This window comes from Mesocricetus auratus, unplaced genomic scaffold (genome assembly GCF_017639785.1).
Source record: "Mesocricetus auratus isolate SY011 unplaced genomic scaffold, BCM_Maur_2.0 Super-Scaffold_100011, whole genome shotgun sequence".
Taxonomy (NCBI): domain Eukaryota; kingdom Metazoa; phylum Chordata; class Mammalia; order Rodentia; family Cricetidae; genus Mesocricetus; species Mesocricetus auratus.
Genome location: NW_024429195.1, coordinates 71,869,095 through 71,889,670, shown reverse-complemented (window position 1 = coordinate 71,889,670; position 20,576 = coordinate 71,869,095). Strand labels below are relative to the sequence as shown.

Sequence of the window (20,576 nt, the reverse complement as noted above, 5' to 3'; positions counted from 1 at the left end):
TAGCACTGCCCACAGTGGGCTAAGCCTTCATATATCAGTCAAAGAAGTGCACCATAGGCAGGCCTACCCACTAGTCAGTTAGTTTGTGTTGAGTTGACAGTCATTCACTCAGTCAGTCAATCAGGCAATCAATAAGCAGCATGCATTGAGCGGAAGGAAAACTCCACAATCAGTGTACATTCTTAAAGCTGGATTTTCACTTCCTGGTGATGTAGCTTATTCATTCTTGCAATAAAAATCTGTATTAAAGGGTCAATGATAGGAAATCCCTTTATAGTCTGATATATTTGGAGTTAGATAAATCATTTGTCTTTATTTTTTGAAGAAAATTGATTCCTTTAAAAATACCTTACTATATTATGTTTAAATGATTTGAGATTCAGATTCTTCAACATAAAATGTTTATATCTTTAAGGGAAGATGCATAACTGTGCATGACTAGGTTCTTTAGGGCACTGGAAAACCTTTGCTGGTTGTTGTAGACTGTCTAGGATTTATTTATTATCTGAATTTCTCTGATGACCTACTGTGGTGGTCAGGACTGGATTAAGTTAGAAAGTATAAATAGTTTGGCCCTTGCTAAGGAAATCATGTTCATCTGATGAAATGTTTTAAGGTAATTTTCATGGTTTTAAATTTTGTTAGAGATAAGTAGAACACAAATAACATTTTTAAAAAAAGTTTTGTTTACTATGTATACAGTATTCTTTTTTAATGGTTTATTTATTTTTACTTTATTGGTATTTTGCCTGCATGTATGTCTGTGCAAGGGTATCAGATCCCCTGTAGGTGGAGTTACAGACAGTTGTGAGCTGCTGTGTCATTGCTGGGAATTGAACCCAGGTACTCTGGGAGAACATCCAGTGCTCTTAACCACTAAGGCATCTATTTCTTCAGCCCCACAAATAGCAATTTAAAAATAAATGTATGAACCATTATATTTTAGAGAATTAAACATTTTCTTAATTTCCTGGTTATTTAAATTGTTTCTTCTGAGATATATAAAACATTCAAGACTTGGTAATCACATAGGAACATTTTTGAATGGTAAATTTTCTATTTTAAAAAATTCTTTTTTTAATACCCAGAGTATCAAGTACGAAATTGGATCTGCAGAATAAATCCGAAGCCCTTGAAAATATTACACAAACTCTTACCAAGAAAGAGGAAGAAAAAGTTATCTTGAAGCAAGAATTTGAAAAGTTAAGTCACGATGCAGAGAGGCAGCAGAAAGAGCTGAATGAGCGAATCCAGGCGACAGCCACAGACCTGAAGACAGTGGAGGCGCAGAAAGAAGCTCTGGTGGCAGAGCTTTCAACAGCAAAAGAGAAATTGTCGCAAGTTTCTGATTCTCTCAAGAACTCCAAAAGTGAATTCGAGAAGGAGAACGAGAAAGGAAAAGCTGCTATATTAGAGTTGGTTAGTTCTTTACATTTACTTTCTTAGGCAGAAGTCATTCCCTTATTAAGATGCCCCACTGGTATGTGTTGGGGGGTTAGGGTCTATTTCCTTCTAAACTCTTAAGCCACTTGTAAGTTACTACAGACATTTTCTGTGTAATGTTCCTTACTTAGGAAAAAGTTTGTAAAGAACTAAAGCATCAGCTCCAAGTACAGACAGAAAGTACGCTCAAGGAGCAGAATGAACTGAAGAAGTCACTTGAAAAAGAGAAAGAGGTACGGTTTTCTTTACTATAAATATGTGAAGTACAAGAGGCCTTTGTACTTTCCAGTTGCTTTTATCCTGATACGGAAATCAAGGGAGTGTTTTATTTCTCTAAAACATAATGGCTCATATGTTTATTTTAAAATTGTTATTTGTGTTCTACTTACTACTCACAAGATTTAAACTCATTTAAAATGCAAAGGCCAAATGTGGGAATATAAGTAAGAAAAGGAGAAAATAGAATCAACTAGCCATGAGGGCTTTAATTAGATAGGGTTAAAGAATGTTATAGTTGATAAAATAATAGCTTCTTAAACATGACTTATTTCATAGATGGCCCTAATTTTCTTTTTTATTGCTGTGATCAAACACTGAGCAAATACAGAGTTGGCAGGAAAAGATTCATTTGGTTTCACATGTCCAGATTAGAGCCCATCCTAGAGGGAAGCCAAGGCAGGAACTCAAGTAGAGACTGTGGAGAAAGGCTCTTCACTAGTTGCTTCCCAGAAGTTTGCTCAGCTAGCTTCCTGTATGCTGAGGACCACCTGTCTAGGGGTGGCAGAGCCCACCGTGGGCTGGGCCCACTCACATGCACCCTCAGTCAGGAAGATGCACACACACAGGCTTGTCCACAGGCCAGTGTATAGTCAATTCCTCCTCTGCAGCTGCTCTTCCCAGACAACTCCAGCTCAGCTCAAGTTGACAAGAACTAACCACCACACAGACACACATAGTATCTGCTGATGACCATATTGTGGCAGATATTTCTGGACTGCTTGCTACCCCGTTTTCAGATGATTAATTGTCTAGAAATGAGTTGTGTTTGGAAGGTGACCAACAGGTTCAGTAATGTCTGCCAAAAGTAGTATGTTACTTGTAGCAGATAGTCAGAAAATGTGTTTTGAGTAAGTCAACAGGTTTCCATTTCTTTTAGACTTCTCAACAGTTGAAGGCAGAACTCAGTTCACTCAAGGGAGAAGTCACGCGGGCTCAAGATACATTAAAACAAAAGGAAAAAGAAGAGCAGCAGCTTCAGGGCAACATAAATCAGCTAAAGCAGTCGGCTGAACAGAGGAAAAAGCAAATTGAAGCACTTCAAGGAGAAGTAAAAAATGCTCTTTCACAAAAGGTATTAATAAAAAATCGTTTAATTTTTTATAGGAAGAAAAAATAGAAGTTAAGATAATATTAAAATGAGAGTTTTATAAGTTTTGATTTATTTTTGAGATGGATTTTGCTAGGATATCATTAGGGCTGGAAGTTGCCATCTTCCTATCTACTCCTTTCTGTCTCTCATTAGAAATCAGGTTTCTAATAAATATAATGTAATAAGATAAAAACTATATCATTTTTAATCATCAAATTAGAGAAATTAACATTTCTGTTTCCTTTAAGTATCATTTATTCATTTTGAGAACCCACTAAGCTCTTACCTTCTAGCTCTTTGTGAAACATGCAGTAAATTATTATAAATCACAGTCTTGGAGCTTATTCCTTCTAGTAAATCCTACTTGATACCCACCCTTGGGTCTCTCTATTCTTCCAATGCTCCCATCTTTCTAAAACCTCTGTCAGAACTGTTTCACTCTATGAAAGATATGTATTTATTTAAAAGCCAAGCATATTTTTCTGTTATGCAGACATTTTAATACATCATATTTTTATATATTTCCTAAATATTGTTAAAGATAAGTTTGTATCTTAGTTATGATTTCTATTGCTGTGAAGAGTTACCATGGCCACTGCAACTCCTATAAAGGAAAACATTTAGGGGTGACTTTCAGTTCAGGGATTTAGTCCATTCTCATCATGGTGGAGCATGGCAGCATGCAGGCAGACATGGTGCTGGAGAAGGAGCTGAGGGTCTGTATCTTGATCCACAGGCAACAGGAAGTGAACTGCCTGACTCACTAGGTGCAGCTTGAGCAAAGGAGATCTCAAAGCCCACTCCCACAGTAACACTTCCTTCAACAATGCCACACCTGCTCCAACAAGCCACGCCTCCTACCAGTGCCACTCTCTCTGGAGGCTGTTTTCTTTCAAACTACCACAGTTGGTTTTAGAATAATTCAAACTTATGTGAAATTTTCTTTTTCTGTCTTGTTATTAATAATGATGACTTACAGAAATTCCCAGAATTCCTCTTGAGTTTTCAAGAGTAGAAGCCACATGCTCAGTTCATGATTTAGTAACAGCTTCTTAATTTCTTTTATGCAGAAACTCCTCTTAGTTCAGCTTTAAAATGCCATGCTAGAAATCTAGCACTGTGTCTTCTGTTACACATCGTTGTTACTGGTCCCTGAGATCCAGTACCCACTACAAGCTAGTGGAATGTCTCTCATTTCCTTTGATTGCTTTTGCATTTTAAATTGGGAATTGCTGGTTTTATAAATCTTTGACATTAGAAATTTAAGTACACCACTCTTTATCAAAATACAATTTTAGGACATAAATGCAGTTTAGCTGGTTTTCCGAAATTTTAGTTTTCATGCAACTAAAATTTATACTTTTGTTTTATATTTGAATGGCTTTTCATTTACATTCTCCTCTAAACAACTGCTGCATGTTTTAGACAGAGCTGGAGAATAAACTACAGCAGCAGTTATCTCAAGCAGCCCAGGAACGTGCAGCAGAGAGAGAAAAACTGTCAGCGTTACAAAGCACCTATGACAAATGCCAGGCGAGCCTGAAACAGCTTCAGTCCGACCTCTACGGCAAAGAGTCTGAACTTGTAGCCACAAGACAAGACCTTAAGGTATGGGCAGCTGTGGTGTTAGGGATCACAGCAGACTGTCTTTAGATGCCCATTAAACAGCTCCCTTGCCTAATGGGCAAGGAAGTTGATATTTGTGAAGTATTATACTTTTTCTGTTAAGTCATTACTTTGATGTTCTCTTTTAAAAGTTAGATTGTTTTATAACAAGTCATGGTATACATAAATAAAAATATACAGAAAGATTCATTTTAAAATGAGTTATAGTAAAATATTTTGGGTATATGTTATTACACTACCAGCTTTTCTAAGGATTTTGAAGCCTTTATTTTAAAATAACTTCAAAGATTGGCTTGTTATTAAGCCAGTTATGAAAAATGCAAGTGGTTTTACTGTTTTCAAGCAAAACTGGCCTGTAGTGTTATGTATTTGTCAACTTTCTAAACTTACAGGAATGCTTAATGATTATAATTGGACCAGTTATGCATAGCCTTAATTAATAATACTATATGGTCAAATAAAGGATTGTGCTTATTAAAATAAAGGGTGTAAATTAAAAGGTAAGCAAGTTTTATACAACAGTGGCACATTGCTTCCCTAAAGGAAAGCTAATAGTGTGCTCTTGCATACATATGGCGTTCAGCCAGCACCCCTGCCTCTCTCCCTTAGTTCCTGTCTCTGTCCCTATCCCTGTCTCAAGTGCCTTTTTTTCTGTCATGGTAAAATATGCCCATTTCTATATTTGGGGGTTCTCTTACTATAAAATTTTGTTGAGAATCACCAAACATTTATATATATAATATATATAGTATATGTATTATATATAGTATATATTTTATATTTTATTCATGGGCTCCTGTGGGGATGGATTTATGAGGAGAGCTAGGCCACTTAGATATGGGAGTGGGTCCTGGACTATAGGTAGAATTTGGAAATGCAGTCTTGACAAAGATCATCTAGTGATACAGTGGAAGTGAGCAGAGCGAATTGGGAACTCTGGGTTACATTTGGAATTTAGGGCTAAAAAGTAGGATCTAGGTGGTGGTGGTGCACCCCTTTAATCCCAGCACTCAGGAGGCAGAAGCAGGGGATCTGTGAGTTTGAGGCCAGCCTGGTCTACAGAGCTAGAGAAACAGACAGAACCAGAGAAACCCTGTCTCAAAAAAACAAAACAACAACAACAAAAAAGAAAAGAAAATTAGGATACAAATTGTAAAGTATATTAAATGCTTAGCAAAAAAAATGGATTTTATATTTGGGTCTTAAATAGAAAGAGTCAAGCAGAGGGGAAAATGAAAAACCTAACCTGGAGCAATTTTAAAGATGCTTGCATCACTTAGTAAGGAGCTCAGTTAAGAATTTTCTGTCCTCCAAAGGTCTGGTGCCTTCTTCAGTCTTCCTGCTTGTTTGTGATGCCCATTAACCCTGCAGGCACATGCACACACATGGCACTGTGATGCACACTAACCCTGCAGGCACATGCACACACATGCACTGTGATGCACACTAACCCTGCAGGCACATGCACACACATGCACTGTGATGCACACTAACCCTGCAGACACATGCACACACATGCACTGTGATGCACACTAACCCTGCAGACACATGCACACACATGCACTGTGATGCACACTAACCCTGCAGACACATGCACACACATGCACTGTGATGCACACTAACCCTGCAGACACATGCACACACATGCACTGTGATGCACACTAACCCTGCAGACACATGCACACACATGCACTGTGATGCACACTAACCCTGCAGGCACAAGCACACACATGCACTGTGATGCCCATTAACCCTGCAGGCACATGCACACACATGCACTGTGATGCACACTAACCCTGCAGACACATGCACACACATGCACTGTGATACACACTAACCCTGCAGGCACATGCACACACATGCACTGTGATGCCCACTAACCCTGCAGACACAAGCACACACATGCACTTTGATGCACACTAACCCTGCAGACACATGCACACACATGCACTGTGATGCACACTAACCCTGCAGACACAAGCACGCACATGCACATCAATAAAATTAATGAATTAAGATCTCTCTTTGTAAATTCTGGCAGTCACATGATGATTAAGACTAGGATCAGAGTTAGAGAATGGAAGGGATAAAGGGCAGAGTTCATAGAGGGCCCAGTGGAGGGCAAGGGATCAGTCAGAAGAACTTGACACTGAAAAGGAAAATTAGGAAAAAATTTTCACAGTGATAGTGGGGGAAGGAGGGGAAAGGAGGCTGGTTAACTCCCCAGTCCCACAAAAAAGACAAGGAGGGTTCTGGAGAGATGGCTCAGTGATTAAGAATATTTACTGTTTTTCCAGAGGATCTGAGTTTGATTCCCAGCACCCACAATGACAGCTCACATGCCTGTCACTCCAGTTCTAGGGAGTCTGATGCTTTCTCTGACCTCTGTGGGCACTGCACACATGTGATGAACAGATAAAACATGTAGACAAAGATGCATACCCATGAAAAATAAAAATAAATATCTCTCTCAAGAAAGAAAAACTATAACTGATCATCATTTGTTTATTTTACACGTAGGCAGACTTGTGGGACATTTGGGTTTAATCTAACGGCTCCTTTTGCAGGTGAGGCAGGCCCAGTCATGCAGCAGAGCAAACCCATGGTTGGGGAAGCTTCTTTTACTCACAGCCCCTTCTTTCCCCACTGTTTCTTGAAGAACAAATTCCTAAGGAGGCACAAGTATCTGTAGACCAGAAAGAGAGATGTTGTTGGCCATTACTGTCCTTCTGCTTCCATGAGCTGATGTCACATGTAAGAGAAGGAGAAGAATGAGAATGTTCTGTAACAGGACACTTAACTGAGGGAAGGTATCCTGTTGTAGCTATGCCAGTGTATACCTCAGGCTGACAGTGTACTCAGACAGCAGCAGGGTTGAAGAAGCCTGGCCTGGTCTGTGTTGTGAGCCCCATCTGCTGGATCACTTAGGAAATACTTTGCGCATTGGGTATTTCTGTTATCTACAATCTGTGCATCTACAATCTGTGCTATTTGTTTAGAAAGAATAGAAATGGAATTCACTTATAAATTTATGTCCAGGTAAAGTGAAAATTTTAGGGCTATTCAGAATTAAACCTAACTCTTCTCGTCCCAGTACTTTCTCTTATGCCATTTTAGCAGATATCAGAAAAAACTGAGAACTGACACTGTAAAGGTTTTATTTGGAAAAAGTGTGGGAAAGCTTGCCTAATAAGCAAAGGAAACTACAAGGGACTATATTTTCCCACCGGGATGCTATAATTGGTGTAATCGCTGTCAGGGTTGGTAGTTGATACACTCAGCCAGTGTGGCTGGATTAAAGACAGTTAAGGAACAAAGAAATGAACCAGGAGGAGGGTTCCCAGGGAAGCATTGCTGAGCAAGTGAGGCAGGCTTGGCAGTGCTCTGTGGGAGTGTATGGTGGATGCTCCAGCAGGGCAGAGCAGTAGCATTTGGCACTTTAGTGATGCAGCCTTTCACCTTACGTCCAAAGAGCTGACTCATGGATTTCATTAGTTTTAAGTTTTTAGAGGCCATGCCTTTGAAATCTTATAGGCCAATGACATGTGGAAGGGTTTGTGGGTACTACTGCAAGCCTGTTGGACCAGAATCTCTATTACCCAATTATAGTTGCAGTAGATGTATGCAATAGGCTTTGAAAGTCATTTGTTTACTTCAGTGCTGAAATCAAACTCATGGTCCTATGAATGTCAGTCAAGTACTCTAAACTATTACCCCCCCAAGACCCCACCCCCTCACGAGAAATTTTGATATCTAGGCCAGTTGCCACATACACGTCTCACTTTATTAGGGTCTAACCCGTTGTTTCCCACCGTGTATCTGGTGGTGAGCGTTTACCCAGCTTCCCTGTTGAGTTTCTGCTTTACATGCCGCTCTTTTAAGGACCATTTTATGCAGGCACTCAGTTAATGATTAACTGTTTTGTTATTTTAAAAAATATGATTACTCGGCATTACCTGACAAAGTAAGTCTGAAAGGGTTTAGACTTCTACTGACTATTATTAAAAATTGAGATTTATATCTGAAAAAATTCTGAACAGAGTTACTGGTAAGAAGTACCCTTCCTTTCTCAGAAGCAAACATAATCTTCAAGTTACATCTTACTTACTCGTTTAGTTGTGTATGTGCGAGTCAGTGTTTCACAGTGTTTCTAGGCTGCATGCAAACTCATGTACAGTCCTTTTGCCACAGGCTCCCAGTCACTGAGGTTATAGACATCCACGCCCAGCTTTACTTACATGTTATTAACACGTGTGATGTGCAGTCCTAGTTGTCTGAGATCCTTCCTTGGGTTGCATTATCTGCCTCCTCTTCAAGAGAAGTGTTTCTCTAGTGAGAACAGGCTCTTCTGTCAGGTCTGGTGAAGTGTGTTAGCTAGTCCCCACTCTCTGCAGATTCCTGGCCAAAGTAGCCCAGGGTGGCAGTCCCCCTTTTCCTAGGGCCATATCTACTCCCAAATGTAACCTAACAGGCACTTGAGCTTTCTTCCACCTCAGCTTCTCGAAACGTGTGAGCCTCAGAGCCGTCAGTAACTATGATAAAAACGGACCTCACTCCTGAATGGTTATTTTCCTCATTGTTGTGACAAAAGCAGCTTGAAGAAGGGAGGGTTTAATGACCCACAGTAGAAAGCAGTGTCCACCATGATGGGAAGTCCTGGACCTAAGGGCTCAGGCAGCAGGTTGCTCTGTGTGTGTAGAGACGTAGGAGTGCTACTGCCCAGCCCTTTCTTTTGTCCTTGTCGTTCAGTTCAGGGTCCCACCCATGGGATGGCACTGCCCACATTTAGGCTGGGTCTCTCTGCCTGAATTAACCTAATTTAGAAATCCTTCACAACATACTCAAAAGGTTTGTTTCCATAGTGATTCAAAATTTATTTAACATGATAAAATTCACTACCACATGAGGGACTTAGAGCAGTCAGTAATTGTGACATTAACTACATCATTTGTTATACCACTGAAACAGGAAGCTCAGAGATGGGTCCTTGGTTGGTCAGTATACAGCTTTAAATATAAGGCTAAATTTCTTGATCAGATTCACAGCTGTGAAATATCCCCTATGACAAACTCTGTCTTGTTTATTAAGGTGTTTACCAGGTCAGGGAGGGTATCATAGATCCTGGAAAACGTATATGTGTACATGTATTGCATCCAACTGTCTTTCTTTTTTTTTCTCTTTGTGTAACAGTCCTAGCTGTCCTGGAACTAACTCTGTAGACCAGGCTGACTTTGAACTCACAGAGATCCGCCTGCCTCAGCCTCCCGAGTGCTGAAATTAAAGAAAGGCATGCACCACCACTGCCTGGCTTTCACCTGTATTTCTTTTTAAATTATTTTCTTTCATGTCTCCACTGGTTTTCTTTCCAACCATATATTTTCTCTGAATATATTTAATATGGTTGCTACTTATCTAATATTCCTTCCTATTACAAGTATTCAGTAATGAGTTTAGATTATTTCTAGTGGTTCCAGAATAAACCTTCAGCTTTGCCTTCCTACATCTCTCTCTTCCCCCCTCTCTTCCCCTTTCTCTCTCCCTCCCTCTCTCCCTTCCTTCTTCTCTCTTCTTCTCTCTCTCCCTCCCCTCTCCCCCTCTCCCTTCCACCTTCACTCCCTTCCTCCCTGTCTCCCCCCCTTCTCTCTCCCCTTCTTCCATTATCTCTCCTGATACAAGGTCTCACTAAGTGGTTTTGAGTGGCTTAGAATGTTCTGTGTAGACCAAGTTTGATATCCAACTCACAGAAAGCCAAAATCCTCTGGCTCAAGAGTGCTGGGGTCAAAGGTGTGCACTACCAGGCCCAGCAGCCTTGGTCTTTTAAGATCCTAATGGGGCTTTTTTTTTTAAGTCCTATTGCCTAGAGCTTTTGCCGATTATTTCTACATTTATCTTAAGTTTAGGTTCTTAAAATTTCACCCTATGTTGCACCTGTGTACGGTATTTACTGCTTTGATCCACTGCAAAGGCTTGTGACCTGAGATCATTAGGCTATTCCACATAGCCCAGGTATAGAGTGGGCTGCCATGTAGTTTGTGTCTCTACCTGCTTCACTGTTCTCACGATGGATCTTCTAACAAAGATGTCCACAGCATGTCTTCCTCATTGGCATGTGATTATGTGCTGTTTGCCATTGTACTTTTATTAACTGTTACACTTGTTGAAATCTACTAATCATATTAATTTGAGGAAATAACTTTTTGTAAGTCTGTAGAAGAGAAGCTCGCTCTGGCACAAGAAGACTTGATTTCAAACAGAAATCACATTGGAAACCAAAATAGATCAATTCAAGAACTGCAGGCTGCCAAAGCTGCTTTGGAGCAGGACTCGGCAAAGAAAGAGCAGTTGCTGAAGGAGCAGAGTAAAGCATTGCAGGATGTGCGAAGAGAAAAGGTACCTTGTCAGGGTCTGAGAGTATGCGAGTGTGTGCGTAAGTGCGTGCATGCGTGTCATCATGGAGGTTCTGTGCTAAGAAGGGATTCTTCGCCGCTTCTTGTGGTGCCCACCCAGGTTTCTTATTGCTTTTTGAGGGTTTATAAACATGGTTTTCACACCATAAACTTTTTGGTATATTCCAAATTGAAAATTTCCCTTGAATTATAAAAATTGTGAGTGTTTTTAAGAGTGGGGATTGTGAAGCAGGGACAATATTCATGATTTATGTCTCAAGTTTATGCTGTTATGACAAGCAGCATTTAATTGGTGCTTAACTGTAAGGACTTTAGCTCAGACATATCTTGTTTTAGTGTTAACTCTATCCCTAGTAAATGTTTAACTTTTTAAATTATTTTTATTCATTTATAAACTGTAGATTGAGAAATCTACCCAAGATGTGGTGATGGCAATAGAAGTTGTAAAAATGAGTAGTATTTCTGTAGTTCATAGTCACTTTATTCTGCCTAGGTTCCATTCACTTTTCAGTTTCTACTGTGACTCTTTCATCTCAGTAGTGTAGGAAGGGAGATGCACATTCTGCTCTAGTTAGCTTCAATAGAGAGGTGCAAGCCAGGGTCATAAACATCGACATTTTAGCATACTGATTTTCAAGAAAGTGGATGCTTTAAATTTATTTATAATTCCTCTACAGTCAGTGAAGGAAAAAGAACTAGTAAATGAAAAGTCTAAATTGGCAGAGACGGAGGAAATTAAGTGTAGACAAGAAAAAGAAATCATTAAACTCAGTGAAGAACTCAAGTCCCACAAACAAGAAAGCATAAAGGTAGGTTAAAATAGCTTTTGCTCTTGTCTGTGTTGCACATTTGACTTTACATTTACCTATAAGTGTATTGAATTATAGAGATTGAGAAAGAACTCACTATGTGCTAGACACGTTATTTTATTGTTTTTGGCAAATACTATGGTTAGAGTTCTTTATTGCATGATGTCCATATCCTATTGAAACTACTTTTATTCTCTGATTACTTAATAAATAAAGCAAAGCAGCTACAGGATAAGTTTGGATATGAAATGATGAAGTGGGACACTGATTTGGAAAATTATGTTTATAATTTATAAACATGTAAGACTTTAGATTTAAGGGAATCTGTTTGTTCAATTATTTTTCTTCTTTAAAATCCCTTAATAATCTTATGGTTTTAACATTTTTCTCTTAGAAGTATTAGGTAGGTTGCCAGTTGTAGAAACTTTCTGCCATTTGCTTTGTAAAGTGAAGCAGCCTCGGGAGAAAGCTGGGATGCGCCTGCAGGGTTCTTCTCTCAGGTTCTCTTCTAGCATGTGTGTGATTTTGTAACTCAGAGCATATCTCATTCAGTATATACTCAGAATGTAACACTGTTTGATTACTAAACGATGACCCAGTAAACACATTAAATGAGCAAACTGAAAGGTGTAGGGATCTTCTTCAGATAATGTCATTAAAACGCATTCATGTAAAGTACCACCCAGATGAAATACTAGTGAGTAGTAAGTAAATAGTCTTGCACTTTAAGGCAGTGGTTTGACACACTGAACTGAAAGACTTGTATCTGGTGTTGTGAAAAGTTGCTTAAATTTCAGCTGTCATTTGACATATTGATTAAAATTGTCTTAATGTGCTTTCTGTCGTTGTGATGAAACACCATGACCAAAAGCAACTTGGGAAGGAAAGGGTTTATTTCATTTTATTATCCTCAGGTCACACTCCATCACTGAGGGAAGTTGTTAGGGCAGGAACTTGAGGCAGGAACCTGGGGATAGGAACTGAAGCGGAAGCCATGGAGGAATGCTGTGTAGCGACTTGCTAACCTGCTTTCTTATAGCACCCATGGGTGGTACCACAGTCAGCTGGACCCACCCACATCAATCAAGAAAATACCTCCCAGGTTTCCCACAGGCCTTCTGGGCATGGCATTTTCTCAATTGAGGTTCTTTTTCCCAAATGATGTTAGCTTGTGTTGAGGTAACAGAAAGTTAGCCTGTGTGTAGGTATGATTTGTTTCTGGCTTTTTCACCAGGAAGTAGCCAACCTCCAGGATGCCAAACAACTTTTGATTCAGCAGAAATTAGAACTTCAAGGCAAAGTGGATTCGCTGAAGGTGGCTCTGGAGCAGGAGAAGGAACATCAGCGCTTGCTGCGAGAGCAAGCACAAAAGGAGGAAGAGATGCGGAAGGAGGAGTTTTCTGAGAAGGAGGCGAAGCTGGTCAGTGAATCGACTTCATAGCAGGGAATGTACTTTGAAGAGGAGCTTTGAATCAGTCCAGGGAGATTTTCTACCTACAGACTATGACTGAAATGGTTGTTAGTACTAAAATTAGAAAAGACAGAAAACTTTTTTAAAGTAGTAGGAAATGTTTTCTTCTATATCACATTTTAGGTTAGATAGGTGAGAATCCAATTAGAAATAATAGTGAAGCAACTTTAGTGTAGAAACAAATAAACAAGCACGCAGCTATCAACACGGAGAGGTGCGTAAGTGACGCATTCATTTGCTCAAAGTGAATGTTGGAAACTGGGAGCAGAAACTTTAGGTTGGAATTATTATGGCTGCAGTCTGCTTGTCCTTCCCTGTATTGTGTTAACCTCAAAGATAGCATCTGGTTTTATTGGACAAATCTCACCAGATAATTCTGCCAAATGTCTTAGTGGATCTGGAGGGTTTGTTGACGGCTTTGGTGGCTTGATGAGACAGAGACTGTAGCCCTGTGGACAGGACCACTGCTTTCTCTTTGCATGTGGGCGCTCCCTTGTTCTGGTGGACTGCAGTCTCAAGTTGTGTCCCTTTGTCTTGTCTGCCGCGTGTCTTGATGATTCCCATTGCTGTGTTATGACATTTGAGCAAACCTATTTCAACTGCACATATTTGCTGAGTCCAGATTTTAATGTATGATGAAATATGATTTATATCTTTGGTATTTTAGTTTCAGTACCTGCTTATGTAATAACTTCTCTCTTCCCCCCTTCCTCCTCAGCATTCCGAAATAAAAGAAAAGGAAGCAGGAATGAAGAAGCATGAGGAAAATGAGGCTAAGCTTACTATGCAGGTCACAACATTAAATGAGAACTTGGGTACTGTGAAAAAGGAGTGGCAGTCTAGTCAACGGAGAGTCAGTGAGCTTGAGAAGCAAACAGACGACTTACGGGGTGAAATCGCTGTCTTAGAAGCAACGGTTCAGAATAATCAAGATGAAAGAAGAGCACTTCTAGAAAGGTGATTGACGTCTGATAAAATTAGTTTGTGCCTGATGGCTGTGGCGGCTGATGCACACTTAATCCTAGCACTCAGGAGGCAGAGGCATGTGGATTTCTGAGTTAGAGGCCAAACTGGTCTGCAGAGTGAGTCCAGGACAGCCAGAGCTACACAGAGAAACCCTGTCTTGAAAAAAAATGTTTAATTATTATAAGTAATAGAGTGTCATTTGCCACATTTTCCCATTAGACAAAGAATGGAGGAATGTAAGCAGCCATTATTTTTTTTAAAAACCCACATTTTAAAAGAAATAGCTGAAATTAATGTATTGTATTTAAAATTACCAACGTAGTCCATTACCTCTATTCCAGAAAGGTTCTTAATGGTTTCTTAACTATTAATGATCTCTTTACAATCTATTCCATAAGGTGTCTTAAAGGAGAAGGGGAAATAGAAAAGCTTCAGACCAAAGTTCTAGAGTTGCAGAGGAAGCTGGATAACACGACTGCGGCTGTGCAGGAGCTGGGCAGGGAAAATCAGTCCCTCCAGGTAAGACGCTGGTGGTGTGGGCTACTTTATCTCCTCCCGTTAGAAAGCAGCCTTCAGGGTTGAGAACGGAGCTCAGTGTAGAGAATCTGCCTGTCATCTGCAAGGATGTGCGTTTAGTCTCTAGAACTGTAGGACACACAGAAAACCAAGACAGTAAAGCCCATGTTGAATAAATACTTTCAGATAAATACTATCCATGTAGAGATTTTTATAGATTTTATGGGTAATTACATGAAAGATAAAAAGGTAGTTGTTTCAAATACCTCTCACTTGAGACTGACATCATGTATGGATATTTACAGAGAAAGAAATTAGAAAATTCGGGACACAAAGTATTAAATAGTAGGTTGGTAAGTATCTAAAGAAGTGATCTCAAGCAGGCATGGTGGTGCATACTTTAATCCTAACACTCAGAAGGAAGAGGCACAGAGATGACTTCAAGTTGGAAGTTAGGCTGGAAGAAAAAAAACAAAAACAAAAACAAAAAACAAAAAAAAACCGGAAGCAAGCAGAAAATAAGGTGATTTAGCTTTCTCTCACAATTATGGGAAAAATTGATTATTGCAATACAATAAATGTGAAAGAGAGGGACAAAATTGACAGAGCTTTGTAATTGCCAATGCCTCCGAAGAATAAGAATGTATTAATTTTATTTTGCCATTCAGATTTATGAGAGTAGCTAGTCTGACAAATGGAAATTGAGTAAAGGACTTCTAAGATTTCATTTCATATGACAAAAAGTTAAAACTCTGTAAATCTCTGACAACAAATTAGAAATAACCAGTTCATCATTGTGTGGAATGTTGTATAATTTAACGTGTAAAACTGTTTAAACAGATCAAGCACACGCAAGCACTCAACAGAAAGTGGGCAGAAGACAATGAGGTGCAGAACTGTATGTCCTGCGGGAAGTGCTTCTCAGTCACAGTGAGGCGGGTGAGCCATTTCTCTATGGAGCTACATTTGGAGATGCCCTCTTGTGGGAGATCTGTTCACTCTGTCCCCCGAATCTCTCGATAAACTGAAATTGATTCAGTGGATGGAGTCCTCGCTCAGCTGACCAGAATAAACCATGGAGCTTTTGGTGGGCTCAGATGGGGAGAGAGGGACTTAGGAGTTCCTCAGACCCTTTTGGATCTTGGAAAAGCAGAGAGGGGGGTCAGCTGGGTTCTTCTCCATCACTTTTTGGATCTACTAGGTTCACGCCCTACTATGTGACTCCCGAGTTTTTATCAATAACAGATTACTTTAGATAATTGTTACAATTCCTTTTCTTAGTGACATGTTTTAAACATCAGTCAATGTTTGCTAGTTTTTGGCTATCATACATGCTTGAACTTCAGTTTTAAATTCAGTCACTGCTTTCTATTGATCATTCTCTGTAACAGTTGTTTTCTGAAGCAGTAGGCAGATATTAAACTTATGTGTTTAAGTTATGTTTAAGTTCTTCTTTTAGTTTTTGTTTTTTTGAGACAGAATTTCTCTGTGTAGCCTTGGTGCATTGTCACAACCCAGCATATGTGAGTTCTTTAAGTGAAGCAGAAGCAGAGAGATAACGAAATGTATTACAAATAATCCTGCTATGTTTAAACTCTAAGTGAAGATAGAGATCCTGAGACTTTTGGAGACTAGGAATAGTCATTCAATAGGGGTGCTTTAACACTTTAAGAGAAGGATTTCCCACAGTTCTTTATGGAATTCTAGCAAAGGCTACCTAAAATGTTACCATAGTGGTCATTCAGGTTAAAGGGTTAAATTACATAGGTCAAAAAGTCGCATACTGAAATCAGTTAGCATGTTTACACAGTGTGGCTTGTAACAGTCATGTCGTTTTATAATGCTCTTTTTTGCTATGACTTTTGTGCTTGAAACTGTTTAATTTTTATCTTAACAGCATCACTGCCGACAGTGTGGAAATATCTTCTGCGCTGAGTGTTCAGCCAAAAATGCCTTAACTCCTTCTTCGAAGAAGCCTGTTCGTGTCTGTGATGCATGTTTCAATGATTTGCAAGGATAACGGGTTATCACAACTGCAGAGTAGTGTCACACTAACATTAAACTTATAATAAATTTGATTTGGACTCTGGTTGCATACTAGGCCAAATTGGAATTCGTATATTTTGGAATGTTACCAGTATCAAGTAAAACTCTTCTATTTTTGTGAGACTTGGGTTCAGTTTTGATTACTTTTCTCCATTTAATCCCTAAAACAGCTTTCACGCCAAGGTCAGAATTTGACAATGAAATGTAAATAATCTTTGGATGGAAAATAGCAATGTATTTTTTTAAATATAATTTAATTATTCACAAATGATGAATACAATTCCTTAATTTCACCCTTTCAAATATTATGTGCAAAATGTGTGGGTGGTTGTTAGCATTGTTGTGTCTCTGTTGCACAACAATAGTGATTATGTGTTCTGCTGGAGTCATGCACAGGAGTGTAACACCCTCTGTTATACACGCTTGTGGCTCAATGATGTTGTTATGTTATACTCTGATTACTTGAGTGTCCTAAATGCAGTTTATGCTAAAATGATGTGCTAACCATGAAGTCAAGCATGGTTTTTGTTTTGGCAGTATTGATTAAATTCTCAAGTGGATTTGATGAACTCCTATGTAAAACTAAATGGTTTACTTTATGGTACTTCTGGGGTTATATTGCTAAAACTAGAGTTGATTTGTATTTCTTGTCTTATTTTAGACCCCCATGCACAGTCTCCTAAAATACTGTATAAAACTTCCCACCCTGAGCTGGAGGGTGAGTAGTAGATCTGTGTGGTGGCCTGGTCTTGTGTTTTTGCTGGTGGAAAGTCTTCTGAAGTTAGTTCACACTACAGCCTTACTGTGTCCTTCCAGAATCTTCAGGAAGTTTGCTTTCTAAATGGATGTTCTGTTCCTTATCTGGCTCAGTCTTCGTTAGTGTAGCTCAGCTTCACTGTAATCATGCCTGCAGTTTAGCCTTTTTAAAGATAGGAACCGATACTGCTATTGTCCTGCCTGTGAAGACAATATAAAGCGGTAGGGAAATATTAAAATTCTACTTTACATTTTCTCTAGTGTATTAGGAAAGAATACTTGGAGAGGTGGAAAGTTGACTTCATGTGAAATGTTTTAACTTTGCAAACGAGTGCAGTGGAATTACATTACAGCTAAAGAATAGAGTATGTATAGCCCCAGAACTCCTACATTATGATAATAATGGAAACCCGGTTGCTAGACCCTGTTGCCAAGGTCATTTGTCTGTCAGTGATGGGACTGAGCTTTAACTTCATAGTCCTGCAAGCCGGAGATGGGGAGAGCATCCGAAGACTGACCTTACTGCATACTAGTTGTTAAACTGCCTTTCTGAAGAAATGCAAAGTTACACATTCAATCAGTGCAGTCATTTCATAACAATAGCAGAGAAAAGTAAGAGCTAATACTTCATTTACAAGAAAGAATTTGTAATACACACTTTGCTGTCAGGATTATGCTGGGATTTTTATGCTTCGGACATACTTACAACAGGAGACTGACATGTATTTTTAATTACTAAACAAAGTTAAACCTTGCTGTCAGTAATTACTAAGGAGACTAAGTCCCACGACTTGGATACGTATATATCCTTGAGCTTATATAATGAAGTGATACAGTGGCTCCTTATTAAAATAACAGTTGGATAATATACTGCTATTTATGCATTTTATATAATTGTAAATCCTTTCAAGTAGTCCTCCACTTTTTTTTGCATATGAGTCCTTTGAGTATGTTAAAAAATCCAATAATCACAGCACTGCTTCATGAGAATTCTGGGTTAGAATGCTTGTTCATTTCATCTTTGCATTGAAGACTTCCCTTTCTTCACCTCCCCTTCACAAAAAATGGGGAGTGGCAACAAATGAAACAATATGTGCTTTTATGTAGTTTTCTTGTTTCCCCACAGCTAATCTTATGTCATAGGTCCCAAATAATTCCCTACCACATGCTGCTATACCAATGACACAAATGAAGCCAAATGATTTTTTGTTCTAACTATTACCAATTTAGTATGTATTAGAAACAAAAATTTAACGTTTTTTCTCATTTAAATAAAAAGTTCTCTCCTGAGTTCCTTTTTTGGCTGTATATTTTAGATGTTTGCTAGTAGTGTTGTATTGTCAGTGGGTTAGAGCTGGCACATACAGAATCCCAGTTCCTGGCTGTAATGCAAAATATATTGTCATCAGGTATTGGCAAGCTGCAAAGCCCAGCACAGAAATGTGAGTTAAAATCAAGTTGTGGTGGGTTTGTGTACAATAAACTGTATATACAGAATTGTTATCATAGAAAGCAGGCAGAACTGCCAATATATGACATATTCCTTTTGAAGAAAGAAAAGAATGAAACACAAAAACCTCAGTGCAGTGTACAAATAAACATTTTGTTCAACTACCTCTTAAAGTGGAATTAGCTAGTGTAATAGTTCCTTATGGTAATATTAAATATCAACTGCCAAATTTATGTTCCCATCCCCCTTTAAAGGTCTTTATGGTTATTTTTTATAGTTTTGAAGTCTTTGTGACTACTTTTTTACTCTTGCATTTGCATAAGATGTTTAACCTAAAGTGGAAGGCAAATGACAGTTGTATATTTTGATATTTGTGACCTGTTTAACTCTAGGGTTTTTTTTAATGCACTTTGGCTATGAAAACCACGGATAACTTATCTATAAGATTTAAATGTGCCATCAATTTAATACTCCCAGAAGTAAGCTTGGTGAATGATATTCTATAATTATTATGTGCCACACATTGCTGTGTCTTAATTGCCCTTTGCCTGAATTTTAATGGTCAAATTGTAATTGTTGCACATGTGAATAGTGTGTATAAACTTGCTGAATTTATGCAAAATTGTATAAAATAGAATTGAAAAACCACTGTGTTCTTTCTGTGAGAAGTAATGAACTTCCTGTAACATGGTCCAGCCACAAGTCTGACATTCTGTGTTTCTCTGCGTTGGATCATATACCCATAGCCTTTGTACATACTTTTGCATGAGTATTTTCTCCTCTGGTTTGGGGTTCATTATTTTATTGTGTTTACTACTTGTGATCATGTAGTCGTGCCTTATTTTCTGAAAGAGTTTAGCTCGGTAAATACTGTAATTTCCAATCCCAGTGACTAGAAGGTTACTGATTATAACTGGTATATTACAAGACAGCATTTAAATCTGTGTAAAGAATAATGGAAGGATCCTTATTGATTTGCCACTTGTGTTTTTTTTAATATGTTAAAGATTATATTAAAGACCATTTCTTTCTAGTAGGTGTTATCCTATGACTATGATTGTTTTGCTTGCTTTAAAAGAGAACATGCTGTTAGCTGTTTTTTTTTTAAATAAATTCACCAAATACTAGGACTTTGCACTTGGATACAAAGAGTGGCCATGTTTTAGTGTTGTCTAACTTTAGATACTAATTAAGTTCCCGATTTCAACAGAATTCATTAATGTCATTTTGGTTGAGAAGTTCCTTCTTTATCCTTCAGACTAAGTTTGTGGAGAATTAACAAAGCCAAAACGAAATACTAAAAATACATATTTGATTCCTCCTTTCATTGTGTATATACATTTAACAACCACCTAGACAATTAAAGATACTTTTGTGAAGATCCAATACCAAATTGTTTTTGGTACCTTTTTTCCTGTATCCTACTGTTCCAGGATGAATTGCTTCCCTATTTAATTCTTGTGCTTTTTAAGCCCCAAGGAATTGAATGTGCACATGCTTAAGCATGTGATATGTCATGTGTTAGATGTTATTTTGTGTGCTTTATACAATTGATGTCTCTATGTGGCCTGTTGTTGAGCTATTTTTATCTTTTCTCCTAACTTTTATGCTAACATTCCCCTTAAAGATATTCACAAAGAAAACATATGCCTGTAAATGTGTAGTTTCTGGGCTAAAGTAATCCCAAAAGTTACCTCATCTGGTTTATTGCTGTCAC

General features: G+C 38.6%; 1 protein-coding gene across 1 annotated transcript in view; it reads left to right on the top strand.

Moving 5' to 3' along the window:
- Positions 1 to 19,892, top strand: part of Eea1 (early endosome antigen 1) — a 103,889-nt gene extending 83,997 nt beyond the window's left edge. The window contains exons 19-29 of the mRNA XM_013111903.3: positions 1,089 to 1,419; positions 1,575 to 1,676; positions 2,600 to 2,794; positions 4,238 to 4,420; positions 10,643 to 10,828; positions 11,523 to 11,654; positions 12,889 to 13,074; positions 13,844 to 14,082; positions 14,490 to 14,610; positions 15,448 to 15,546; positions 16,505 to 19,892. Coding sequence (XP_012967357.1) covers positions 1,089 to 1,419; positions 1,575 to 1,676; positions 2,600 to 2,794; positions 4,238 to 4,420; positions 10,643 to 10,828; positions 11,523 to 11,654; positions 12,889 to 13,074; positions 13,844 to 14,082; positions 14,490 to 14,610; positions 15,448 to 15,546; positions 16,505 to 16,627 — 1,897 coding nt within the window. The 3' untranslated portion in view covers positions 16,628 to 19,892. The remainder of the gene's footprint in view (positions 1 to 1,088; positions 1,420 to 1,574; positions 1,677 to 2,599; positions 2,795 to 4,237; positions 4,421 to 10,642; positions 10,829 to 11,522; positions 11,655 to 12,888; positions 13,075 to 13,843; positions 14,083 to 14,489; positions 14,611 to 15,447; positions 15,547 to 16,504) is intronic.
- The last annotated feature ends 684 nt before the right edge of the window (positions 19,893 to 20,576 follow it).